Consider the following 19,564-nt stretch of genomic DNA (forward strand, 5'->3'; position numbering starts at 1 on the left):
ACATTGGTCTTGACATATAGACATTGGTCTTGATATATAGACATTGGTCTTGACATATAGACATTGGTCTTGATATATAGACATTGGTCTTGACATATAGACATTGGTCTTGACATATAGACAATGGTCTTGACATATAGACATTGGTCTTGACATATAGACATTGGTCTTGACATATAGACATTGGCCTTGACATATAGACATATAGACATTGGTCTTGACATATAGACATTAGTCTTGACATATAGACATTGGTCTTGACATATAGACATTGGTCTTGACATATAGACATTGGTCTTGACATATAGACATTGGTCTTGACATATAGACATTGGTCTTGATATATAGACATTGGTCTTGAGATATAGACATTGGTCTTGACATATAGACTTTACTCTTGATATATAGACACTGGTCTTGATATATAGACACTGGTCTTGATATATAGACATTGGTCTTGACATATAGACATTGGTCTTGACATATAGACATTGGTCTTGACATATAGACATTGGTCTTGATATATAGACATTGGTCTTGATATATAGACATTGGTCTTGATATATAGACATTGGTCTTGACATATAGACATTGGTCTTGATATATAGACATTGGTCTTGACATATAGACATTGGTCTTGATATATATACATTGGTCTTGACATATAGACATTGGTCTTGACATATAGACATTGGTCTTGATATATAGACATTGGTCTTGATATATAGACATATAAACATTGGTCTTGATATATAGACATTGGTCTTGATATATAGACATATAGACATTGGTCTTGACATATAGACATTGGTCTTGACATATAGACATTGGTCTTGATATATAGACATTGGTCTTGATATATATACATTGGTCTTGATATATAGACATTGGTCTTGACATGTTGACATTGGTCTTGATATATAGACATATAGACATTGGTCTTGATATATAGACATTGGTCTTGATATATAGACATATAGACATTGGTCTTGACATATAGACATTGGTCTTGACATATAGACATTGGTCTTGATATATAGACATTGGTCTTGATATATAGACATTGGTCTTGACATATAGACATTAGTCTTGACATATAGACATTGGTCTTGACATATAGACATTGGTCTTGACATATAGACATTGGTCTTGACATATAGACATTGGTCTTGATATATCGACATTGGTCTTGACATATAGACATCGGTCTTGATATATAGACATTGGTCTTGACATATAGACTTTACTCTTGATATATAGACACTGGTCTTGATATATAGACACTGGTCTTGATATATAGACATTGGTCTTGACATATAGACATTGGTCTTGACATATAGACATTGGTCTTGACATATAGACATTGGTCTTGATATATAGACATTGGTCTTGATATATAGACATTGGTCTTGATATATAGACATTGGTCTTGACATATAGACATTGGTCTTGATATATAGACATTGGTCTTGACATATAGACATTGGTCTTGATATATAGACATTGGTCTTGATATAGACATTGGTCTTGACATATAGACAATGGTCTTGACATATAGACATTGGTCTTGACATATAGACATTGGTCTTGACATATAGACATTGGCCTTGACATATAGACATATAGACATTGGTCTTGACATATAGACATTAGTCTTGACATATAGACATTGGTCTTGACATATAGACATTGGTCTTGACATATAGACATTGGTCTTGACATATAGACATTGGTCTTGATATATAGACATTGGTCTTGACATATAGACATTGGTCTTGAGATATAGACATTGGTCTTGACATATAGACTTTACTCTTGATATATAGACACTGGTCTTGATATATAGACATTGGTCTTGACATATAGACATTGGTCTTGACATATAGACATTGGTCTTGACATATAGACATTGGTCTTGATATATAGACATTGGTCTTGATATATAGACATTGGTCTTGATATATAGACATTGGTCTTGACATATAGACATTGGTCTTGATATATAGACATTGGTCTTGACATATAGACATTGGTCTTGATATATATACATTGGTCTTGACATATAGACATTGGTCTTGACATATAGACATTGGTCTTGATATATAGACATTGGTCTTGATATATAGACATATAGACATTGGTCTTGATATATAGACATTGGTCTTGATATATAGACATATAGACATTGGTCTTGACATATAGACATTGGTCTTGACATATAGACATTGGTCTTGATATATAGACATTGGTCTTGATATATATACATTGTTCTTGATATATAGACATTGGTCTTGACATGTTGACATTGGTCTTGATATATAGACATATAGACATTGGTCTTGATATATAGACATTGGTCTTGATATATAGACATATAGACATTGGTCTTGACATATAGACATTGGTCTTGACATATAGACATTGGTCTTGATATATAGACATTGGTCTTGATATATAGACATTGGTCTTGACATATAGACATTAGTCTTGACATATAGACATTGGTCTTGACATATAGACATTGGTCTTGACATATAGACATTGGTCTTGACATATAGACATTGGTCTTGATATATAGACATTGGTCTTGACATATAGACATCGGTCTTGATATATAGACATTGGTCTTGACATATAGACTTTACTCTTGATATATAGACACTGGTCTTGATATATAGACACTGGTCTTGATATATAGACATTGGTCTTGACATATAGACATTGGTCTTGACATATAGACATTGGTCTTGACATATAGACATTGGTCTTGATATATAGACATTGGTCTTGATATATAGACATTGGTCTTGATATATAGACATTGGTCTTGACATATAGACATTGGTCTTGATATATAGACATTGGTCTTGACATATAGACATTGGTCTTGATATATAGACATTGGTCTTGACATATAGACATTGGTCTTGACATATAGACATTGGTCTTGACATATAGACATTGGTCTTGATATATAGACATTGGTCTTGACATATAGACATATAGACATTGGTCTTGATATATAGACATTGGTCTTGACATATAGACATTGGTCCTGATATATAGACATTGGTCTTGATATATAAACATTGGTCTTGATATATAGACATTGGTCTTGATATATAGACATATAGACATTGGTCTTGATATATAGACATTGGTCTTGATATATAGACATATAGACATTGGTCTTGACATATAGACATTGGTCTTGACATATAGACATTGGTCTTGATATATAGACATTGGTCTTGATATATAGACATTGGTCTTGACATATAGACATTGGTCTTGACATATAGACATTGGTCTTGGCATATAGACAATGGTCTTGACATATAGACAATGGTCTTGACATATAGACATTGGTATTGACATATAGACATTGGTCTTGACATATAGACATTGGTTTTGACATATAGACATTGGTCTTGACATATAGACAATGGTCTTGACATATAGACAATGGTCTTGACATATAGACAATGGTCTTGACATATAGACATATAGACATTGGTCTTGACATATAGACATTGGTCTTGACATATAGACATTGGCCTTGACATATAGACATATAGACATTGGTCTTGACATATAGACATCAGTCTTGACATATAGACATCGGTCTTGACATATAGACATTGGTCTTGACATATAGACATTGGTCTTGACATATAGACATTGGTCTTGATATATAGACATTGGTCTTGACATATAGACATCGGTCTTGATATATAGACATTGGTCTTGACATATAGACTTTACTCTTGATATATAGACACTGGTCTTGATATATAGACACTGGTCTTGATATATAGACATTGGTCTTGACATATAGACATTGGTCTTGACATATAGACATTGGTCTTGACATATAGACATTGGTCTTGATATATAGACATTGGTCTTGATATATAGACATTGGTCTTGATATATAGACATTGGTCTTGACATATAGACATTGGTCTTGATATATAGACATTGGTCTTGACATATAGACATTGGTCTTGATATATAGACATTGGTCTTGACATATAGACATTGGTCTTGACATATAGACAATGGTCTTGACATATAGACATTGGTCTTGACATATAGACATTGGTCTTGACATATAGACATTGGCCTTGACATATAGACATATAGACATTGGTCTTGACATATAGACATTAGTCTTGACATATAGACATTGGTCTTGACATATAGACATTGGTCTTGACATATAGACATTGGTCTTGACATATAGACATTGGTCTTGACATATAGACATTGGTCTTGATATATAGACATTGGTCTTGAGATATAGACATTGGTCTTGACATATAGACTTTACTCTTGATATATAGACACTGGTCTTGATATATAGACACTGGTCTTGATATATAGACATTGGTCTTGACATATAGACATTGGTCTTGACATATAGACATTGGTCTTGACATATAGACATTGGTCTTGATATATAGACATTGGTCTTGATATATAGACATTGGTCTTGATATATAGACATTGGTCTTGACATATAGACATTGGTCTTGATATATAGACATTGGTCTTGACATATAGACATTGGTCTTGATATATATACATTGGTCTTGACATATAGACATTGGTCTTGACATATAGACATTGGTCTTGATATATAGACATTGGTCTTGATATATAGACATATAGACATTGGTCTTGATATATAGACATTGGTCTTGATATATAGACATATAGACATTGGTCTTGACATATAGACATTGGTCTTGACATATAGACATTGGTCTTGATATATAGACATTGGTCTTGATATATATACATTGGTCTTGATATATAGACATTGGTCTTGACATGTTGACATTGGTCTTGATATATAGACATATAGACATTGGTCTTGATATATAGACATTGGTCTTGATATATAGACATATAGACATTGGTCTTGACATATAGACATTGGTCTTGACATATAGACATTGGTCTTGATATATAGACATTGGTCTTGATATATAGACATTGGTCTTGACATATAGACATTAGTCTTGACATATAGACATTGGTCTTGACATATAGACATTGGTCTTGACATATAGACATTGGTCTTGACATATAGACATTGGTCTTGATATATCGACATTGGTCTTGACATATAGACATCGGTCTTGATATATAGACATTGGTCTTGACATATAGACTTTACTTTTGATATATAGACACTGGTCTTGATATATAGACACTGGTCTTGATATATAGACATTGGTCTTGACATATAGACATTGGTCTTGACATATAGACATTGGTCTTGACATATAGACATTGGTCTTGATATATAGACATTGGTCTTGATATATAGACATTGGTCTTGATATATAGACATTGGTCTTGACATATAGACATTGGTCTTGATATATAGACATTGGTCTTGACATATAGACATTGGTCTTGATATATAGACATTGGTCTTGACATATAGACATTGGTCTTGACATATAGACAATGGTCTTGACATATAGACATTGGTCTTGACATATAGACATTGGTCTTGACATATAGACATTGGCCTTGACATATAGACATATAGACATTGGTCTTGACATATAGACATTAGTCTTGACATATAGACATTGGTCTTGACATATAGACATTGGTCTTGACATATAGACATTGGTCTTGACATATAGACATTGGTCTTGATATATAGACATTGGTCTTGATATATAGACATTGGTCTTGATATATAGACATATAGACATTGGTCTTGATATATAGACATTGGTCTTGATATATAGACATTGGTCTTGACATATAGACATTGGTCTTGACATATAGACATTGGTCTTGATATATAGACATTGGTCTTGATATATATACATTGGTCTTGATATATAGACATTGGTCTTGACATGTTGACATTGGTCTTGATATATAGACATATAGACATTGGTCTTGATATATAGACATTGGTCTTGATATATAGACATATAGACATTGGTCTTGACATATAGACATTGGTCTTGACATATAGACATTGGTCTTGATATATAGACATTGGTCTTGATATATAGACATTGGTCTTGACATATAGACATTAGTCTTGACATATAGACATTGGTCTTGATATATAGACATTGGTCTTGATATATAGACATATAGACATTGGTCTTGACATATAGACATTGGTCTTGACATATATACATTGGTCTTGATATATAGACATTGGTCTTGATATATAGACTTTGGTCTTGACATATAGACATTGGTCTTGACATGTAGACATTGGTCTTGACATATAGACATTGGTCTTGATATATAGACATTGGTATTTTTAAGACACATCACCTCATTAGCTTTAACACACAGCCATCCTTCCCACTGGGTTTCCATATCAATCATACTACAGGACAGATGCCTCCACTACACCCGGGCATACAGCACACAGGCATGAAACAGTTAACTGTGCTGTGACTGGTTAGGGAGCAGCGCTCGCTTTGTTCTGATTGGTGTAAAAGGCTCTGCAATGGAATCCCATTGTAAAGAATAGGGGAGAGGAAAGTTGGCATGGCAACACAGTTACCATTGAAGCAAACAGGCTTCATATTTTTCTCCTTTCAATTAGATAATAATATGGATGAATAGATATGGTTGATGTCGAGATTCAGGGTTTAAAAATCATATACAAAACATGACGTTAGGCTGTGGACATATAAAATATACTGACTATACATATCATTTAACTTGAAACAGCTTTGTGAATCAATGGTACTGGCCATATAATACAATATATTCTAAAATCTAGAATTCCGGAATTTATGGAATTAATATCACCCGTTGGTTGATTTATGGTTCACTTTTTGTTTTGACAAACCAATAGATTTACACCTTTGTGACAGACCAATACATGACTAGAACCAAATCAATGAACATGTCAGACAGTGAGATTTTCTTGAATGTAGCCTGCAGGTGCGTGCTAGTGTACAGTTATTGCTAATTACAGTTGGGTTTGATGAGCACTTTAACGATCAGTGGATTGTGAATGCTTCACACCTGGCTGTAATATTAATGAGCAGCTTATGGCATTAAGAGTGAAATTATAGGAGATGGAATTGAATACGGCTACTATTTACTTTCAGTTATTATCCAATCAACAGCTTTTTTGGTCAGTTACCAAACATCACCCAGGCAATCATAACTCACACTCTGTTTGAGCATGAGATTTAGAAATAAGAATCACCATCATCCAATTGCTTGTCTTCTTAATTGCTTTATCATATCAAATATGAAGACGTGCTCATACAGTGGTCTTGGCTTGAATGTATCATGATGTTCATGATGATCTACTGTAAAGGTCACAATAGTTCCAGTGAAGCTTTCAAAGTGTGATCCTTGGGTAAAAAAAAGAAGAGATGACTCATCAAATATAACATGACATAATTAGACGCTGAATAATGAAATATCAAGAAGACTTTAGTGTAGATGAACTGCAACACTTACACCGTTTATTTGCAATGCGGCATGTCTAGCTTTCAGTGCGGCAGGTAGCCTAGTGGTTAGAGCCAGTAACTGAAAGGTTGCTGGATCGAATCCCCGAGCTGACAAGGTAAAGATCTGTCATTCTGCTCCTGAACAAGGCAGTTAACCCACTGTTCCCCGGTAGGCCGTCATTGTAAAATAAGAACTTGTTCTTACAGTGGCAAGAAAAAAGTATGTCAACCCTTTGGAAATATCTGGATTTCTGCATAAATTTGTCATAAAATGTTCTGACCTTCATCTAGGTCACAACAATAGACAAACACAGTCTGCTTAAACTAATAACACAAACAATTATACGTTTTCATGTCTTTATTGAACACACCGTGTAAACATTCACAGTGCAGGGTGGGGAAAGTATGTGAATCCTTGGATTTAATAACTGGTTGACCCTCCTTTGGCAGCAATAACCTCAACCAAACGTTTTCTGTAGTTGCGGACCAGACCTGCACAACAGTCAGGAGGAATTTTGGACCATTTCTCTTGCTGAACCGTTTCAGTTCAGCAATATTCTTGGGACATCTGGTGTGAACTGCTCTCTTGAGGTCATGCCACTGCATCTCAATCGGGTTGAGGTCAGGACTCTGACTGAGCCACTCCAGAAGGCATATTTTTTTTCTGTTGAAGCCATTCTGTTGTTGATTTACTTCTGTGTTTTGGGTCATTGTGCTGTTGCATCACTCAACTTCTGTTGAGTTTCAGTTGGCGGACAGATAGCCTAACATTCTCCTGCAAAATGTCTTGATAAACTTGGGAATTCATTTTTCCGTTTGCTGTCCAGGCCCTGAGGTAGCAAAGCAACCCCAAACCATGATGCTCCCTCCACCAGACTTTACAGTTGGGATGAGGTGTTGATGGTGTGCTGTACCTTTTCTTCTCCACACAGTGTTGTGTGTTCCCTTCCTTCCAAACAACACAACTTTAGTTGAATCTGTCCACATAATATTTTGCCAGTAGCGCTGTGGAACATCCAGGTGCACTTTTGCAAACTTCAGACGTGCAGCAATGTTTTTTTTTGGACAGAAGTAGCTTCTTCAGTGGTGTCCTCCCATGAATACCATTCTTGTTTAGTGTTTTACATATCGTCGACTCATCAACAGAGATGTTAGCATGTTCCAAATATTTATGTAAGTCTTTAGCTGACACTCTAGGATTCTTCTTAACCTCATTGAGCATTCTGCACTGTGCTCTTGCAGTCATCTTTGCAGGACGGCCACTCCTAGGGAGAGTAGCAACAGTGCTGAACTTTCTCCATTTATAGACCATTTGTCTTACCGTGGACTGATGAACATCAAGGCTTTTAGAGATACTTTTGTAACCCTTTCCAGCTTTATCCAAGTCAACAATTCTTAATTGAGATCTCTTTTGTTCGAGGCATGGTTCACATCAGGTAATGCTTCTTGTGAATAGCAAACTAACATTTTGTGAGTGTTTTTTATAGGGCAAGGCAGCTCTAACCAACATTTCCAATCTCGTCTCATTGATTGGACTCCAGGTTAGCTGACTCCTGACTCCAGACTCCAATTAGCTTTTGGAAAAGTCCTTAGCCTAGGGGTTCACATACTTTTTCCAACCGACACTGTGAATGTTTAAATTATGTATTCAATATCGACAACAGAAATACAATCGTTTGTGTGTTATTAGTTTAAGCACATTTATGTTTGTCTATTGTTGTGACTTAGATAAAGATCAGATCAAATTTCATGACCAATTCATGCAGAAATACAGGTAATTCCAAACGGTTCACGTACTTTTTCTTGCCACTGTAACTGACTTGCCTAGTTAAATAAAGGTTAAATAAAAATCTATCTAAAAAAAATCTGCTTGTTTGTTTGTGTGGCAGTTTAGGGAGAGAACATTAGACTATTTACAGCACATTGAGGTCTATACACAGACACACCACTCACCCTCTCTAGACCGTTGCCATGGTTATATCAAAGCGGAGACTGATAACTTTGATCAATTATTAACTGTGGTGGAGGGAGACAGAGGTAGAGAAATGGCGTGATGAGGTGCTCTCTGTGTAGGGGTGTCGTCTTTCGGATGGGACTTTAAACTGGTGTCCTGAATCTGTTGTCACTAAAGATCCCATGGCACTTATTGTAAGATTAGGGGTGTTAAACCCTGCGTCCTGGCTAAATTCCCAATCTGGCCTTCACACCATCACGAACACCTAATCATCCCCAGCTTCCTATTGGCTCATTCATCCCCCCTCCTCTCCTGTAACTATCCCCCAGGTCGTTACTGTAAATGAGAGTGTGTTCTCAGTCAACTTACATGGTAAAATAAGGCTTAAATAAAATTTTAAAAATCTATAATTTCTACTTTAATTGGTGGCTGGAACATGATAGGACTCAATCAGGGACCAAAATTATTAATATTTCCACACGGTCCACATGCATGCTCGTGCATGTGGACCGTGTGGATGGACGCATGCATGGACACACACACGTGTATCACATTCATGTATGCACCATTTAACACCACGACTCAAGTGGTACTCAAGATTTAATTACAGGGGGAGATTTAGAAATTCACAGTGACTTGAGATAACACATAAGATCCTACTGGTCCTCTTATATATTCACACTTCTTTTATATTATTCATTCTGAATGCAATTAAAGAGAATAAAGCATATCGGCATATGTGGCTTCTTCTCCTATTCTTTCTGTGGGATTAGTCTCTCATCAAAGTCTCATGAGCGGATAGATTGGATGCTGGAGTAGTATCGAAGTAATGCTAACTCTGACACTAATATTGGGTTGCACCGTCTCAGCACCACTGACAGTGCATGTGGGTGTGTGGAAAAGAGGAGGGTTATACATCCCCTTACAAAAACAAAACCCATGGTTTTCGGACACGTGTGAAGTTTCACATGTACATTTTGTACATGTGTTTTTCCCCTTATAATTTATTTTTATTCCCACTTCCAGCTACATCTGGTCTCCCATCCAGGGACTGACCCTGCTTAACTTCAGAGGCAAACCAACAGTAGGGTGCTTTGTATCTGTAATGAATTTGCAACTGGAAAAAAGGCAGGGGAAGCAAAGACCAGAGTAACATAACCAAAGATAGGGAAGATGGAGGAATTTTATTTAATTGCATTATCATCATTTTTGTAAACGGAAAACTTTTCTTTTGCGTTCATTTACATTTCATTGGCTTTCGCATTTTAAAATGATTTTGTTTGGCTTATCAATAGTTTAGGGTTTATGTTATGCATTCAATATCATTATTTTTGTTTGTAATACTAAGAATGTTGTTCTGGACTACAGACGTTTTGCTTCATATTAATGGCACAAACGTAGCTCACTCACTAGAGCAGGGTTAGACAACCCTGGTCCTGGAATGCCGCAGGCGCTTCATGTTTAATTGATGTAAAAAATGTATCACTAGCCACTTTAAACAATGCCACTTTTATATGTTTGCATACCCTCCATTACTCATCTCATATGTATATACTGTACTCGATACCATCTACTGCATCTTGCCTATGCCGTTCTCTACCATCACCCATTCATATATTTTTATGTACATATTCTTCATCCCTTTACACTTGTGTGTATAAGTTAGTTGTTTTGAAATTGTTAGGTTAGATTACTCGTTGGTTATTACTGCACTGTCGGAACTAGAAGCACTTCGCTACACTCGCATTAACATCTTCTAAACATGTGTATGTGACAAGTAAAATTGGATTTGATTTAGATTTTTTGATTTAACCAACCTGGAAGACAAGGTGTGTTGAATTTAGGCAATCACTGAACTGATCAATTAGATCAGTTGGTTCCGATGTGGTGCCAAGTTAGAAAACAAATCCTGCAGCACTCCAGGAACAGGGTTGCCTACCCCTGCACTAGAGGATTGCACCATGTAACAACGCTGTTACTCAATTAGAAGTGTTTAAAGTGGCAGTCCTTAATTCAAACATTAACAAAGTGTTCTCCTTGCCACAGTTTCGGTAAACAGCTGAGGGTTGGAGCTGGAGAAATGCAACCCCTCTTATATCCATAGGCTACGCTATGGATGCAAGTACTGACCATCCATCAAAATGATAGTTTTAACTATGTTTTTAGGGTATACAGTGTTTGTTTACATTTACTTTGTTTACAAACATTGGAGTAAATGTGGAGTATTCTTACATGTGAAACTGCAAATTAGATGGTCTCTTTAGATGTGGAATTGCAAGGTCGTGAAAAACAATCGCACGTTACACTATTTTCAAATATGAAAATGCAAATTCGATTTTTACAGGTGTGACTGTTTTTCACATAGGAATGCTTTTCATATGTCAAGCGGCACATCCTCTTCTCACGCAAAATTTCACATGTCAAACTGCAATTCACATGTGAAGAGGTGGTGCTAACATCTACATTTAATGTACGTGGAAATAATGTGGTTTCACGTGAAATTTAAGCTCAACATGTGAAAACTGCTATTTTACATGTCAAACTGCAAATTTGACATCTATTTTTGTTGTTGTAAAGGCCGGCATCTCCAGTAGTTCTCTAGGGCAGAGAAAAGGTCATGACCGCGTGACACGTTATCAGATGTGACAGGATATAAAAACGTCACTTTCTCTTCCGTTGTGATCAATTGGACTTGGCGGTGTCATGATATCTAGATTACATCCTACAATCTAGAGACAGTAGCATTAGACCACAACGTTTTTAACAGTCAAGCAACCATCATTGAAATCAACAAGCAATTTTTGCATCCAACACATTTGCTTCTTGAGTGCGCTATTTCCATCTCGGAAAACAAACGGAGACAAACCAACACACAAACCAGGGCCCATAAGGTCCGTTGTTAAGTCACAGTTTTCCACAACCAGATTGCTTGTGACACTCAACTGCAATGCATGAGAGTTCTGTTTCCTCTCTCTCCCCCTCCACAGCAAATCACCATTAAACGTGTCAGGCTGATTTAGATCGGGCCCTATTGAGGACTGGGATGGGGATGGCTTATTCAAAACCAAAAAAAAACAAGCCTGTGATGGATCATTTGTTCATGATTGGACCACCTCAAGCTTATTTTACATTCATTTGAGGCTTTGATTGTGTTCTGTTTGTGATCTCTCCCTCCCTCTTTGTGCAGTCATATTTTCTTCCTGTCCCTTTTTGGACAGCGTGGTCGATTTAACTCTCTCTCTGGCCATCTTTTCCCACTTTTATACTGACGCTCGATAAGGCTGAATATCGATCGCTGTTCTGTTCTTCTCTTTCTGATATTCTTCTTTCTCCCCCCCCCTCCCTTCTCTCTCTCTCTACCCCTGTTCTCTACCCACCCCTTCACTTTCTCTCCCACATATCTCACCCCTCTTCTCTTCCTCTCTTTCCCCCTATTTCTCTCCTAATCTTCCTCCTCTTTTTCCTCCCTCTCTTTCTCCCTTCATCTCCCCCTCTCTCCCTCACATCTGTCTCCCCTTTTATTTCCCACCATCTCCCCCATATCCCCTCCTCCCTCCATTTTCCCTCTGTCCCTCTTCCTCTTTCTCTCTCTCTTAGTGTGACCCAGGGGAGTCCACCAAGTTGCTCTATGATCTGCTCTACACAGAGCCCATCAAGACAGTCCTGATGCCCGGCTGCAGCTCCGTATCCACACTGGTAGCAGAGGCTGCTCGCATGTGGAACCTCATAGTGGTGGGTAGCTACTGTGTGTGTGTGTGTGTCCCATTCTTTCGCTCTCTCGCTCTCGCTCTCGCTCTCTCTCTCTCTCTCTCTCTCTCTCTCTCTCTCTCTCGCTCTCGCTCTCGCTCTCTCTCTCTCTCTCTCTCTCTCTCTCTCGTCATCCAATAATCAACTTTTTAGCCAAGTAATTAATTGTGAACAAATTAAATCTCCCTATCTATACATTTCTCTCCTTCATTAAAAGCTCTATCTCTTTTTGTTTTCCTCTTCACTCCCTCCACTTGTCAGCAACTAGTGCCCTGGGCCTGTCTGCTTGATTTCCTCTGTTCTCTTCCTCTCAGCCTCCTTGTTCCCACTCTAGCTGTCTCCCCCCGACCTCCTCCCTCCCACACACACACACACACACACACACACACACACACACACACACACACACACACACACACACACACACACACACACACACACACACACACACACACATATATATAAAGGGTTCTGGCTCTTTAGTGAGAGAGTGTACACCACCACCAATCGCCACACACTTATTTCTGTCTCTGTTCAACCCTCGGGAGGAGTATCTCTCTGCATGTCAAACAAGCCTATCAGAGAGGGAATAGAGCCAAGGACCAAACAGACCAGAATCAAGGGACTTCTGGGTGCTCCAATTGTTATACCTGCACTGTGAAACATTTTAAAACATTTAGCAACGTAAAACAAAAATGTGTCTTTCTTGTTGGACAAATCCAGTTAATCCCTTCCTGTTATAGTCCATTTGGTGCATAATGAACACGACCCTGAACCAACTCCTTTTGAGGCTAGTGTTTCAGGTCATGAAAAAAATCACATTGGAGTACTTCTCTTCTGCTTCCTGCAAAGTGGTGTTTTATGAGCCTCTCTGTGCCCCGCCGCTTTGCTCCATTTCCTTCAATTTCATTCTCCCGTGTGTGTGTCACCCCTAATGCTGGAGCTGTTTTCCACAGGCTGATACCATTGTCCCCCTGACTGCACTCAATTGTGAGCTGGCAAACTCCATTCTACTCTACATGTATTGTCTGCTGTCCATGTATTGGGGGCTCCACTACCTCTACATACACCAGGACATTTGTTTACGCGATATTGTACATGACGTTTGACATTTGACATTTATCATCAGGTCTCTCACCTTCTTCTTCTCTCATTCCCTGATGTCAGGGTGCCAATGCTCTGAACACCGAAACCAAAGTCATGATAGATATAGAACATGGGACCCCCTTCACCTCTTAATTCAATTGAAATCAGTGCAATACATTGCATTGGTACGGAATACATTAGGACTGTATATCTCTTTCTCAGTTGTCCTATGGCTCCAGCTCTCCAGCCTTGTCCAACAGGAACCGCTTCCCCACCTTCTTCCGCACCCACCCCTCGGCCACCCTCCACAACCCCACCAGGGTACGCCTCTTCCAGAAGTGGAAGTGGACAAAGATCGCTACCATCCAGCAGACCACAGAGGTCTTCACTTCGGTCAGTACACTCTCTCCGTCTATCTCTTCTCTCTATGTCTCTCTCTCGCTCTCTTTCTATCGCTCTGTCTCTGTATCTCTCTCTCTGTCTCTCTCTGTCTCTCTCTGTCTCTGTCTGTCTCTGTCTGTCTCTCACTCTGTCTCTCACTCTGTCTGTCTCTCTCTCTCTTTCTTCCACAGTCTCCTCTTCAGTGACTCTCCCACATCTTAATGAGCAAAAGAGTGTGTGGGAGTGGGTGTGTGCGTACGTGGGACTTATATGCAGTATGACAGTCTTTTAAGTATTCAATCCCACAATTGATCGTGGATTTGTTGGAATATTGGTGGTGAGCAACCGTGTGGATGATGTGGCACTTAGAGTTAACCTCCATTAGAGGAAAGAACCCATCGCTCCTCTTTCCCTTCGTCTTTTCCCTCTTTATCATCTCCCCTTCTTTCTGCCTCTCGTTTTTCTCTCTTTTCCCACCTCTCTCTCTCAAATGATCTTTCTCTTTCTCTCCCTCTGTCCTTTATTACCTCTTTCCTCTTTTACTCTCTTCTTTCTTGGTCCATTTCAATTTCTTGTGCCTTTACTTTCTCATTTTCTCACCCCTTCCATCTTTCTTTCAATCTCGACCCCCCTCTCTTTCTATCTTCCCCATCCCTTCTCCCATCCCTTCATCCCTTCTCTCTTTTGTCTTTCCTTCTCTGTTCTCTCTTCCTTCTCTCTTTCTATCTACCCTCTCTCTTCTTCTCTCATATAGACTCTGGATGATCTGGAGCAGAGGGTGAAGGAGGCTGGGATTGAGATCAGTGTGAGACAGAGCTTCCTCACCGACCCGGCTGTCGCTGTCAAGAATCTCAAGGTGCTTTGATAAAATATTCAATGGGGGACTGCTGTTGCTCTCCCCTGCTCACAGCTGCGCCTGTTAGCGAAGTGAGGTGATTTAATACAGGAAATGAATACCGGAGGCTAATTAGCACTACCAACTGCCAGGCTGTGAAGTGCCGAGGTAGCCGAGGTTGTACCATAGAATTGGAATAGTCAAAGTGTAAAGGCTTGTATCATTATTATTGAACTATGCGAATGTATTTTCATTAACATGGCTTAAATCATTGCGCTTCCTGTCATTGAATAGCGTCAGGATGCCAGAATAATTGTGGGGCTCTTCTATGAGACGGAAGCCAGGAAAGTGTTTTGCGAGGTGAGTGTTTTTCATTGTTTGACCTCAAGTTATGTTGAGCATTAAATTATCGGGCTATTTGTAGTTATTGACCTCTATTGTATATTTTATTTAATTAATTGTCATTTGTACTGTGGTGATGATGTAGCCTTGAGAAGCAAAGAATATTTATGTGTAATTAAGAATAATTTAACAGACAATTAAGTGTTTCATCTTCTTCTTTTCTGTCTATTTTCCAAATGTTTATCTTTTTTCCTATTTTCTCTCTCTTTTGCTTTCTCTCCCCTCTCTCCCTCCAACTCTCTCCCTCCAACTCTCTCCTTCCATCCTCCAGGTATTTAAGGAGAAACTGTATGGGAAGAAATATGTGTGGTTTCTGATTGGTTGGTACGCTGATAACTGGTTCAAGATCAAAGACCCGTCCATCAACTGCACCATCGAGAACATGACAGAGGCGGTGGAGGGCCACGTTACCACGGAGATCGTCATGCTCAACCCCGAGACCGTCCGCGGAGCCTCCAACCTGGTGAGAACATCTGGTCCGGATCTCATACTGATCCAGGATCAGGTCCCCCAAGTCCATGTAATGTTATTGATTATGATCCGCATTCCAATGTGGTGAGCAACATCTGCTCTCCATCTGGTCATGTCGTCCCTTCAATTTCACACGCTGCCAGCTTAGCTGCTGATTATCTTCATATTCCTTCCTCTACCTGCAGAGCGGCGGCTTGATGTGCTTCTGCAATAGTACACTCTAGGGGCCCTTTAGGCTTTTCCACACCACATGTTTCTTAGCCCAGGGCAGAGACACATACTTAGACATTTATATGAAATAAATGTCCCTGGCCCAGGGCTAGCCCTGAGCTAAGTACAGTACTGTTTGATTTCAAAGGCTAGTAATACATAACTAGTAATACATAACTAGTAATACGTAACCATTACACAGTGCTTGAGGGTCCAGTATTGCCTAAATCTAAGTTGACCCTAATACAACTAACATAGTGATTCTAATTATATAAATGTCACACTAATGAGTTTGGTGGACAATAGTTCAGTTTGAAAGCCACACGAATGGTGACGCTCATATATCAACTCCTCCCCTTCCCGATGTCTGGTCCAATCAGACCTCTCAGGAGTTCCTGGGGGCGTTGATGAACCGGCTGGGGGGTAAGAACCCGGAAGAGACAGGGGGCTTCCAGGAGGCCCCTCTGGCCTACGACGCTGTCTGGGCCCTGGCCCTGGCCCTCAACAAGACTGTGGCCCCTCTGAAGGCCAAAGGCCGCAGGCTGGAGGACTTCAACTACAACAACCATGACATCACAGCAGAGATCTACCGCGCCCTCAACACCAGCTCATTTGAAGGCGTGTCTGTGAGTACAGGAGGGAGGGCCATCCAGTAGAATATACTAGGGCCATGTTCATTAGGGCACGAAATGTTCATTAGGGCACAAACCTTTTGCAATGGAAAAAGCAAATGAGTGTTTCTTATTATACAAGTCCAGGTAGTCCAACCCTGGTTGGAGGATTAACACACCTGATTCAACTACTAAACGTATCATCAAGCCCTTGGTTAGTTGAATATGGTGTGTTAGGAATGGGTAGGAGCAAAAGCCTGCATACCCTATTTGTCCCAGGGACCGGATGAGAGAACATGTGTGTAATGTATGTATTGGCTCATTCAATAAGTCTGAATGGATGACAGTAGATTTCTGACTTGATGTAGCACTTTTCTTATCCTTCAGGGCCATGTGGTGTTTGATGCCCAGGGTTCCAGGATGGCGATGACCCTTATTGAGCAACTGCAAGGTAAAGTCATCTATCACCATTTCAACCATATTTCAGACTTTCCTTGTTCTGGATATCCTACAGTAGTTTTTTTATTTTTTTTATGAGAAAGAGTCATTGACATTCTGTTGCGGAGCGATTGAATGTCAGCCAGTCCAGTCCGTGCATCAAGATCAAGGCTGTTTGCTGAAGCTGTTCTTACTTTCCCTCTGTTCTCACCCGTGTTGATTTGAGAGCAAAGCGGGGGTTTTTTTGGACAGGCAAATTGTGTTTATTTCCAAATGTGTCGAGTCAAGCCTTCAGTCTAATTGGAAGAGGCCTGGACCGAAGCTAAAGTGGCATATTATTGTGTACCTTTGTTCTTTTTGGAGCCCTAATGGATAACGGAAAATAATCATCCTACTTCTGCCTGCATCACTGGGTGGCATTTCGCGTGCTGCCGTGCTCGTGACGAGGTCGGGTAATCAGGTTAATACATTGAAAGCATTGACTTGAATTTGTGAATTATTCTCGTCAGTATTCATGGTTAAGGATGCCACATATTCATTCTCTCCCTCTGTCTTTCTTTCCCTGTAGTAGCTCTGTGTGGGTACCTCTCTCTGTGTCGTCTCGATCTCTTCGTTCCACTTTTTCCCCTCTTCTCTCTTTCTCTCTATTTGTGGATCTGAAATGTTCTGCCGTGCACTTCCGTAGCCTTCTTTTCATAATGATGTTTTGATCTGTCGTTCTTTTTCAAAGTGTTTCTTTTGCTTGTTGTCGTTTGAACCCTTCGTAACCCAAGGACATTATGTAGGCTGGAAAGAAAGAGGATCTGAGAAGATGTTAATTGAACTATCTTCTCCCTCTCGCTGTGTAGGAGGCAGTTATAAGAAGATTGGATACTACGACAGCTCTCAGAAGAATCTCTCCTGGTTCGGCAACGATGTGTGGATAGGTGGGGCGGAGTTGATTACGTTTGTCTTTGTCAGGCTTCCTGTGTATGTCTCTCTCTCTCTCTCTCTCTCTCTCTCTGTGTGGGTGTGTGTGTGTGTGTGTGTGTGTGACTGTCTCACTGTGAGTCATCTATGTAACCATCTATCTTGTTCCCCTCACATTAGACCTACTGTTTACGCCTACTCTTTCTCTAAGCCCGCGATGCCTCCATCCATCATTTCCATGTCAGACAAATCACCACTTCTGGCTTTAAAAGCAATCATTTGGACCCTCATCCTCCTTCACCCAGAATTAGTTTACACCCACAGCCCAGTGGCCAGACCATGGCAGTCAGGAAGGCCTGACCCCCACCTACACTTCTTCACTTTAGGAAAGTTCAACATCCACCACAGCCACAGAGCGTGACACTGTCTGCAGAGAAATGCTGTTACTGTCGATTTGCTTCAGCCACACCAAGACAAATGTTGTAGTTCCGTTGTTTACTGGCCCAGCCCTCCCTTGAGAGGTGACACACTTGTGCCTGGGCTCAGAATTACTGCACCGCTAATCAATCGTGCATGCTGGGAGTCCAGAGAGAGGGCACCGTTGTAGACTTTTAAGGAAACGATTTGTTTCCAAGGCTTAGCTTAGCCTCCGAGGGGAGTGGGGCCAATGGGTCCAATCAGAGACGACTATATGGTGACCTGTATCTATCTCTGTCCTTCACAAGGCCAACTTACCGTAGGGCTGAGTTTGGTGGTCTTACTGTTATGTAGTGTGACAGGAGTGAGCTTGGTGTGATGTAGGTTTACAGAGGTGAGGATGGTTTGTTCCAGACGCGATGGAGGGGAGTCTAGTTTTCTGGAGTGTGATAGAGGTTAGTTTGTTCCAGAGGTGATGGAGGGGAGTCTAGTTTTCTGGAGTGTGATAGAGGTTAGTTTGTTCCAGAGGTGATGGAGGGGAGTCTAGTTTTCTGGAGTGTGATAGAGGTTAGTTTGTTCCAGAGGTGATGGAGGGGAGTCTAGTTTTCTGGAGTGTGATAGAGGTTAGTTTGTTCCA

At 39.7% G+C, this 19,564-nt stretch overlaps 1 protein-coding gene across 5 annotated transcripts in view; it reads left to right on the top strand.

The window, feature by feature from the left end:
* Positions 1–19,564, top strand: part of LOC118364041 (gamma-aminobutyric acid type B receptor subunit 1-like) — a 55,596-nt gene that overhangs the window by 22,819 nt on the left and 13,213 nt on the right. For all 5 annotated transcript variants that reach the window (XM_052489518.1, XM_052489515.1, XM_052489516.1 and 2 more), the window contains 8 exons: positions 13,018–13,152; positions 14,476–14,646; positions 15,389–15,490; positions 15,764–15,829; positions 16,143–16,334; positions 16,933–17,178; positions 17,551–17,614; positions 18,450–18,527. In XM_052489518.1, coding sequence (XP_052345478.1) covers positions 13,018–13,152; positions 14,476–14,646; positions 15,389–15,490; positions 15,764–15,829; positions 16,143–16,334; positions 16,933–17,178; positions 17,551–17,614; positions 18,450–18,527 — 1,054 coding nt within the window. The remainder of the gene's footprint in view (positions 1–13,017; positions 13,153–14,475; positions 14,647–15,388; positions 15,491–15,763; positions 15,830–16,142; positions 16,335–16,932; positions 17,179–17,550; positions 17,615–18,449; positions 18,528–19,564) is intronic.

Source organism: Oncorhynchus keta, chromosome 31 (assembly GCF_023373465.1).
Source record: "Oncorhynchus keta strain PuntledgeMale-10-30-2019 chromosome 31, Oket_V2, whole genome shotgun sequence".
Classification (NCBI taxonomy): Eukaryota; Metazoa; Chordata; class Actinopteri; order Salmoniformes; family Salmonidae; genus Oncorhynchus; species Oncorhynchus keta.